Source organism: Etheostoma cragini, chromosome 14 (genome assembly GCF_013103735.1).
Source record: "Etheostoma cragini isolate CJK2018 chromosome 14, CSU_Ecrag_1.0, whole genome shotgun sequence".
NCBI classification, from domain to species: domain Eukaryota; kingdom Metazoa; phylum Chordata; class Actinopteri; order Perciformes; family Percidae; genus Etheostoma; species Etheostoma cragini.
Window position 1 is genome coordinate 23,571,734 of NC_048420.1, and position 9,371 is coordinate 23,581,104.

Consider the following 9,371-nt stretch of genomic DNA (forward strand, 5'->3'; position numbering starts at 1 on the left):
GGGGGGGGGGGGGGGGGATGTACTGGAACCATTTCCTCACATGCAATACTTTAGAAGCAATTCAGTCAGTGCCTAAAAACTATTGCATTCGGTACCCAGACCTACCCAAAACCAGGACCTTCTTACTGTATTCTTACTGTATTCACTTTCTTGCCCCTGCCCTAGACACATGTGACATCTGACATCTCTCCATTTAGTGAATGTACTGTATAGATACTGAGCGTGTGTGTGTAATTCAGGCCCGTGCGTAACAATGCTAACTAGCTAACGGAAGATATAGACTGAGCTATGTTAGGCTAACATTCAATGTAGTAAGAATGTAGCAGTTGGCTTATAAGCATTTTCATCTTTATTGAGATTAAACAGGGGACCTGGTTACTGTGCTCATATTGTTGGTTTAGTACATAGACTGACCTTATGTTTATTGTTGTTTTGTAGGAGAGAGTCAGGTCTGAGACCAGATGCAGTCAATACGACACCAGTAAGCAATATGGTCGATCACACGGCTGCGAAAGGGTAACTGTACAGGGAAGAGGAGTACCCAATCGGATGTGGTTTAAGCTAGCAGGTAGGTAAATTACAAATTCTGGAGAACTTTTTCCAGAAAGCAGGAAGCCTAAAGGAAATACTGTGTTCTGCTTTTCTGAGCAAACATACAAGCAAAGTAGTTACTAAGATCATTTTATTTCCTCAGCAAGATTTTAGACAGCACATGACCAATAAAAACACTGTACAGCCAAGCAATCAAAAATCAATCAATCAATCAATGAGTCAACCAATCAATCAAACATGTACTGTTGTTGTTTTCCATTCTTTTAAAGTATGTTGGGCTGGAAAATGGAAAGCATGCTCACAATAAACCAATCTTGAGATTATTTGCAAGATCTTGACTTTGTTTTGCAAGATCTTGAGTTTTGTTTGCGAGATCTTGACTTTGTTTAGCAAAATCTCGAGTTTTATTTGCAAGATCTTGACTTTGTTTTGCGAGATCTTGACTTTGTTTTTGCGAGATCTTCAGTTTTATTTGCAAGATCTTGACTTTGTTTTGCGAGATCTTGACTTTGTTTTTGCGAGATCTTGACTTTGTTTGCGAGATCTTGACTTTGTTTGCGAGATCTTGACTTTGTTTTGCAGAATCTCGAGTTTTATTTGCAAGATCTTGACTTTGTTTTGCAAAATCTCGAGTTTTATTTGCAAGATCTTGACTTTGTTTTGCGAGATCTTGACTTTGTTTTTGCGAGATCTTCAGTTTTATTTGCAAGATCTTGACTTTGTTTTGCGAGATCTCAAGTTATAGTTGCGAGATCTTGACTTTGTTTCGCAAGATCTCGAGTTTTATTTGCAAGATCTTGACTTTGTTTTGCGAGATTGAGTTTTATTTGCAAGATCTTGACTTTGTTTTGCGAGATCTCAAGTTTTATTTGCGAGATCTTGACTTTGTTTTGCAAAATCTCGAGTTTTATTTGCAAGATCTTGACTTTGTTTCGCAAGATCTCAAGTTTTATTTGCAAGATCTTGACTTTGTTTTGCAAGATCTCGAGTTTTATTTGCGAGATCTTGACTTTTTCTGCGAGATCTTGAGATTATTTGTAAGATCCTGACTTTGACATGGAGGAAAAGAAAGAAAAAAATTAAATTAAAAATTTTTTTTTTTAAATAATAATTTGAAATTCAAAAAACACGTACGGGGACAAACACTTTGGGGAGATATTTTTTGAGGAAAAAACTATTTCTTTTTTTTTTTTTAGGTCCATGAAAGTCGAGATCTCGAGTTTGAAAGTGGAGATCTCAACTTTCATGGAGAAAAAAAAAAAAAATCTCAAATTTCAATATTGAGATCTCAAGTTTAGGGTTTGTCCCCAGTACATTTTATTTAATTTCTTTGTTTTTTGTTTTTTCCCCCCTCCATGTCACCTGTCGGGCTCCGTAGATGTTGGGTACTCTCCCTAATACCATTTTAAATGTCTTTGTTTTGGCTTTTGCCCTTTACTCCGTTCTCCCTTTACGTGTACTCCGTAAACTGCTCTCTTTTTCGTCATCTGTGGCGGATTTTTTTAGTCAATCTTTTGTAACACACTCTCAATGAAGAACCCTTTAGCCACCATTACACCATCTACCACATTTAGATATTAGTTTTAGGAGTGTGCTCATTAATTCAAAGAAGTTCTGACAATCTCCTTGTCAGACTAGGATCCAGTGAAAATGGTACAAATAGTACTTTCAAAGTATTTGTGGATTTATAATTACATACACTTTGGCTTTGCAACACCAGGGAATTTTCATTTCGGTGCAGTCAAGTATTGCGAGGGATTTGGGATATTCTTCTCTATATCTGTCTGGCATCTGAGAATTTATGATGTCTCTGTGTTGCCATGTTGGGAGTTCTCCCAGCACGCTATGCATGTACCTGCCCTGCGTTCCGGTTGCTGGAATCTGAAAGCTAAGTCCTTTAGGTCCAGTATTTGGCGCAATTTCATTAATACAAGTTGCAGTTGGTGACATGAAGGCATTTCTGTAACGCACTGATCATTCCTCTTGTAAATTAACAGCTTCAGTTTGTGGGCATGTGCCTGTGCTTGGCACTTGAAACACAGCGTTATTGAATTGGGAATTGGAAAATCCAGTACAATATTACAAGTAATTTGAGATTTCACTGTGCGTGAATATTTCTGGGGTTAGTTGGCTTTCTTGGTTTTGGAAATATATGTGTATTTTTTCCATAAACTAATTTCTGCATCCCTCCGAGCTAGCGTGGCTCGTAATGTCATCAGCTAATCATTGTCCCTGGTCGGCAACTCTAGTGGGTGCTCGTCTAACTGCTGTCTTTCTGCATGTTGTTCTTCATCTTCCTCTGGATATCCTGCACAGAAGGAATAATTTGCAGACAATGATTAATTTATGGTTTATTTTGAGGGTAGAAAATGCATAATGTGTACGTTATGTTTGCTTACAAATGTTTCTATGTTAATATAGTTATTTTCTCTTCTCCTAGCTTCCACTGTTAAACCAGGAATTATGCCCAACCCTGCCCATACCCTGTTCATGCAACAACATACCCATTCCCCTTTCTCCAGACATATCCATACCCCCATCTACACTACATCTACACAACATCTACACACTTGGAAAACTTCAAGTTTAGATGCAGGCACAGGCGGCCTCTGGTAAGGAGGAAGGTTACAGAGAAGTACATCCAAGGCCTATTCTACCCCCAAAGCCTTCACGTCAACAGCAACAGGTTATGGCACTGCCCAGGAACCCAAAGCTAAGCAATTCTATTGGCATTTGAATCCAGACCGTCATGTGCTTGATGTTGGCCTGCTCCTGCAGCCAGAATTGCCATTTCCTGGTGCAATACCAGACGGCATCATATGTGACAAGGGCCAGACGGGGTTGCTGGAGGTGTAGTGCCCTTTTGGTGCAAGAGACATGACAGTAGCGGAGGCTGCCTCGACCATCAAGAACTTTTATGTGGTCAAAGATGACATCACATACCCTTCATCATAGATAAAGTTTGGCATTGGGAACTTTCCATAAAATCATCTTTCAATGCAAATCAAACCAGCTATTAAGCTAAGTGAAATAAAACATTACATTATTTAGCTGATGCTTTTATCCAAAGCAACTTGCAGAGGCCGCCCCTCTGGAGTATTTAGGGGATAAGTGTCTTGCTAGGGGGCACATTGGTTGATGTATCGCAATGGGAATTGAACTCAAATCTCCCCCAACCAAAGGCATGTGTTATATACACTGCGCCATCCAAAACCAAGCCTAGCTCTAGGCATGCCCCCTGTATTTTAACATAGGGGGGTGTATACTTATGCCCCTGTATTTTAACATAGGGTGCTGTATACTTATGCCCCCTGTATTTTAACATAGGGGGGTGTATACTTATGCCCCTGTATTTTAACATAGGGGGGTGTATACTTATGTCCCTGTATTTTAACATAGGGGGGTGTATACTTATGCCCCTGTATTTTAACATAGGGGGGTGTATACTTATGCCCCTGTATTTTAACATAGGGGGGTGTATACTTAAGCCCCCTGTATTTTAACATAGGGGGGTGTATACCTATGCCCCTGTATTTTAACATAGGGGGGTGTAAACTTATGTCCCTGTATTTTAACATAGGGGGGTGTATACTTATGCCCCTGTATTTTAACATAGGGGGGTGTATACTTATGCCCCTGTATTTTAACATAGGGGGTGTATACTTATGCCCCTGTATTTGAACATAGGGGGGTGTAAACTTATGCCCCTGTATTTTAACATAGGGGGGTGTATACCTATGCCCCTGTATTTTAACATAGGGGGGTGTAAACTTATGCCCCTGTATTTTAACATAGGGGTGTGTATACCTATGCCCCTGTATTTTAACATAGGGGGTGTATACTTATTCCCCCTGTATTTTAAGGAGGAACATTTATTTATTTATGATGCATTATTCATTTTGAAAGAAAATTGGTATCTTTAAATGTTGGCTTTTCAATTTTTTTTTAAATTAATGCATTAAGATCAATTTACAAAATATTTTTTTTCATTCCTCTTTTTAGTTAACTTTAGCGTGTGTTCCTAAACTTATGAGCAGCACTGTAGAAGATATGTCAACCAATGTTTACATCATGTGACAAGTTGAGCATACCTTGACAGGTAATGCTAGGCTAGCAACCGAGCTAACGTTAATGTAATCTCTGTTTCCGTTTGTTAACATAACCGATAGGAGGGTCAAAACTACTGTCGTTTGTGACAGAGGGATAAGTATATTAAATGTTGCCTTACCTTTGGACAAATGTAGACGTCCTTGTTCATTTTGTTGACGTTAAATTAATATTCTGGTCCGCCACACAGTCTGATCCACAGTTAACATTTCTTCTTGTCCCGTTTTGGCTTTGGGAAAGGGACGAAATACAGTTTCTAGCTTTCTGGGTGTACCGGCTCCCGGTAATTGTTATTTTTTAAGTTTTTTAGTAAATAAACTTCATAAATCCACCACTAGTGCCTGCTATGCCTCCCTGTTGTTTCCAATGGAGTTATCCGAGCTGATGTCGGCATCTCATTTAGGCTGGACCGCCATTGGCTGCTTTCTATGGGCGGAGCTTAGCGACAGAAGAATCGCCATATTAACTCACACCGTAGAATGTTTCTCCGTCTGCAGCGTTATCGCTCAATACTGGACCAATGTCGAAGATTGTTGTTCCCATCAGATACTTCGACAAAGAAACATAGGAAAATGGAGTCTGGTTTTAAAACAAACCTGTTTAAACTATTCATTGTACAGCCTGCTTTCTCACGCAGCGCTTCCTTAAGTTTACCTTCACTGGCATTGTCAGAGTGAAGAGCGGCTGCACATGTTCAGGTATTGAGGAAGATGAAGGAGAGCATGTAGACTTACTGGTGTCGGTGGTGTCGTACTGGGAGTCCGTCTGCAGCTCGTAGACGTCCACCTCCACCCTCGCCTGGGAGGTGCCCTCCATCAGACTGTTGATGTTCTCCCTCGCCAGAGCCAGCGCCAGGCGCTCGCCACGACCGCACGCTGCCTGGTCATCCAAAATGGCCGCTGGACGGAGAGAAGGGATCAGAGATGAAGAATGAATACCAAGAGACCTGCCACACCTGGGGTTATGAGATTTTGGTAATAGGACATCCAAGGAAAATCCAAGAAGAATAGGTTGACGTAAAAGATGTGAAATGGCGGACTTTAAATTCTTTTGTTTTTTTGTTTTGCTGCCAAAGATGACAGAAACTTTTTCACGAGCACTGTTGGGGATACAGACAGGAACAACAACGTCCAATGCGTTAAACATGACGCTACAGCAGCAGCAGCAGCAGCTAGCTGGGAATGGGCGCAAGGTGAAGATATTGTTAAAGGTCTCAAAACATGAAAATTCACTTTATTGTGCATTTGTGTCCTTAAAGTAGCCTAGAAAAACTTAAGACAGACTTCTTCAAGCACAGGGCCTCTTCAGTCGTGAAATTATATATATACATAGCTTGTTTTTTGAGCATGAGGAGAATAGTATTTTATTTTATAATGGCACTTTTTTGAAGGTTGTAATGTGTCAACTCTCGCTGAGTCTTGCTTTCTCATTACATGGCATTAGTAGTTTTAAGGAGAAGGAGCTGGCGTTGGGTATCGGCCAATACCGATCCAATACCAGTGTTTATTTAATAAGCTGTACGCCTCATCTCTAGGGGCTAGGGTCATTGTATTATGTGAAAGGCTACATCATTACGAGGTGCACCTGAACGCGTCATGGGTTTCAGAGAGGCAACTGAATGCACCATAAAGGGGGATTTTCCATTTATTATTTTCCACTTAGAAAAGCCAAAAAACTGCAAATAGCTGTTTATCCATCTATCTATCTATCTATCTATCTATCTATCTATCTATCTATCTATCGTTCATATTTGCAAAGTTTTTCATGGTTATTTCAGGGAAGACAAATAATTTTGCTGTTGTTGGTGCAGGAGAAACCTTTCAGGCAACACAACTTCTCTGCATTAGCATTTCTTTTGCCCCACAGCTACTAATACTCTGAGTCCCAGTGGGCTATTTATATGCATCTCCTGATTCCAAAGACATTCAAATTGTCCTAAGTTCCTTACGCAGCATGTGAGGAACACATGCGTTGAACATTGTTTTAAAGTTTTGATGGCATTTGTGGACAAACGACGGCTCTACAGGATGCTGCGTTCGGACGCTATGTAAACAGAGCGTGTTTGACCAATGTGTCGGAGTAGAAACTGACGGAAATGTGACGAGACCCGAGAACCTGAGAACCTACATTCGGTCTGCACGTTGCGGAAGTGATACACTGATATTTTCACATGGGTAATTATTTCTGTGGTGACATACAGTTGAAAAAAATGATCATTCATTGGGTTCAGAACAGTATTTCACACTTGTCAGGATATACTGACAGATTACTTACAATATCAAAGATCTCCTTTTTGTCTTTGGCGGTATTTATGGCGATAAGCAGCAATCGCAGGCATGTATTTGGATCTCCCTTTCACTGGATTTTGAAGTTTCATTGAATGTAGTCATCACATTTTTCTTTGTTTGTTCTGCAATAGTGGCCGTTTACTCTTCACTACTATAGAGAACGCAAAATGTTCACTGCATTACACAAAAGCAAGGCAAATCAAGTGTACGCTATATTTAGACTATTTTCACCACTTTGTGGCTGTCAAACTGACAGTTATCTATGTTGTCTTCATAGGCAACCGGAATCCTTTGAAAAACTTTTTTAATAAGCTTGATCTTTTGGCTACAGAGTAAGATGAGAACTAAAAAAGGTATTTTAAAAAAAATTCAAAATGGCGGAAAACTGGTGGCCATCGCAGAACATGGAAGTTGTTGCTCTGACCTGCTGCCTCTGCCAGTTAGTTAGTTTGTTAGTCCCGAATCCTTTTGAAAACCACAAAGTCACACAATAACAACCATGAACTAACCGAACCCAGTAGCAGTGGACACCCAACTTCTGTTACCCAAACTTTAACAAGGCTGGTAAAGTACTGAAAATATTCCAAATCAAAGTCCTCCAAACCATATATGGTGCTATGGGTCATTTGTTACTACCCTATAATCACCAAAGCAAGCGTATCGTAAGATATGATTAGAGATGAGCTACAACAACAATGTGCAGAAAGCATTGAAAGAATGTAAAGTGGCATTACATAAAAGGTATTGTAAAGTAAAGTGAGGTGGCCATAGTACAAAAGGATTTGCAGTGTAAGTAACCAAGTGATGTTAGAATTAAACTGAATATGTAATATAGCAAAAGAAAGTAACCATACTATAAATGATATTGAAGTGTGACCAAAAATATAAATACAACTAATAAAGAAATACATAGAGTGTGTGGTGGGTAATTGAAAAAAAGGAATAAATTAGCATCTGAGTTTTCTGTCGCACCACTAAAAAAACAACGGAGGTACCAAGACGAGTTCCTTCCCGAGGCTATTTTGCAGCGGCGCCGTGGCTCTGTCCGGCGTGTAGCGCCGCCCAAGACGATAGTGATTGGTTTCAAGAAATGCCGATTAACCAGAGTTAAACCAAGTTTTTCTCCCATCCTAGAATGCCGTGCGGACTAGCCAGACCCTCCCAGCTCAAATCTCATTTCCCAAATGTCGTAGTCTCGCTATCTCATAGCGAGACTATGAGATAGCGAGACTACGAGATTTGGGTGCACGCTGCCTTCGTCTGCAGATGTAAATGGGACAACGATGGCTGAATGTCAGCCAGGTGAAAAACAACCTTTACAGAGTGTGAGAAGAGAAAACATCAGCAGCAGCAAGATGACCTAAAATAGATTTGATGTCCTTGGATTTGAACGTGGAGCAGAGCGAAGCGTCAGGAACAGCTGCAGCTCGTATTTATATATATAGTAAAAAAACACATCGTCATCGCTTCTTTTTCCACCTACTAGAAATGGCAAAGAGAGAGTACCTGGCGTCTGTGTACAGTAACACCTGCCATGGTTATTTCTGTAGCCGCCTCGCCTGCTTTGCACTTTCAGGAACGTTGATAAACAAATGCACCCGTGTTATTGGAAAGGGGGATGAACGCAGAGGAAAAGCATGCTCACAGAAAGCACAGGAGGGCAATCAGCTGGTTCAAGGCATCCAGAGGAAGATCACATGTTAATACCTGGAAGTACATGATGTCTACTGCTGCAACCTGACCTGAGTAATAATAGTAATAATAATAATAATGCATTTTATTCTCAACAAACTTTACATTTAAGACAAATGCTACAGGTAAGATCCCAAAAGCAAGGTAAAAACATCAGTTTATAATATATACTGTAAATATGTATAAATAGTGCAACTACATTATTGTGCAAGGTCTTATTTAAAGATCTCAATAGTCTGTGGTGCCCTCAAATGGTCTGGGGGGGGGGGCAATCCAAGTCCGAGGAGTGTACCGGGGGGGGGGGAAATCACCAGACATCTTCACAATAACAGATATCATCACAATACTTATGGCACGATACGATATTATTGCGATTTTAAACATATTGCACTATTCTGTGATATAATGCTATTTATAACCCTTTTACCAACCTCTATTTTCAAATGACGTCCCCAAGAGGAAACTTATCAACATTTACCTGTCAGTTCATAGCACTCCAACACTATATTATATGTAATAAAAGATCGAAACTTGGCGCCTGTGTCTCAACACAGTATTGCCACTGAAAATATCGCGATACTTTACTGTATCGATCCTCATCCTTCCTTCTCGGCTCGTTTGGGCGGACGCCGAGCCGCGAGGCCGCAGAACGACGACCTCGCACAACAAGACTGGAAATCAGAGGCAACATGCTGCTCAGACTCAGTAACGAGCAGAGAGGCCGCCGTTGCC

General features: G+C 40.4%; 1 protein-coding gene across 1 annotated transcript in view; it reads right to left on the reverse strand.

Annotated features, from left to right (window-relative positions):
* LOC117957203 (glutamate receptor ionotropic, kainate 5-like) overlaps positions 1-9,371 on the reverse strand; it is an 86,495-nt gene that overhangs the window by 68,258 nt on the left and 8,866 nt on the right. The window contains exon 3 of the mRNA XM_034892800.1: positions 5,394-5,558. Coding sequence (XP_034748691.1) covers positions 5,394-5,558 — 165 coding nt within the window. The remainder of the gene's footprint in view (positions 1-5,393; positions 5,559-9,371) is intronic.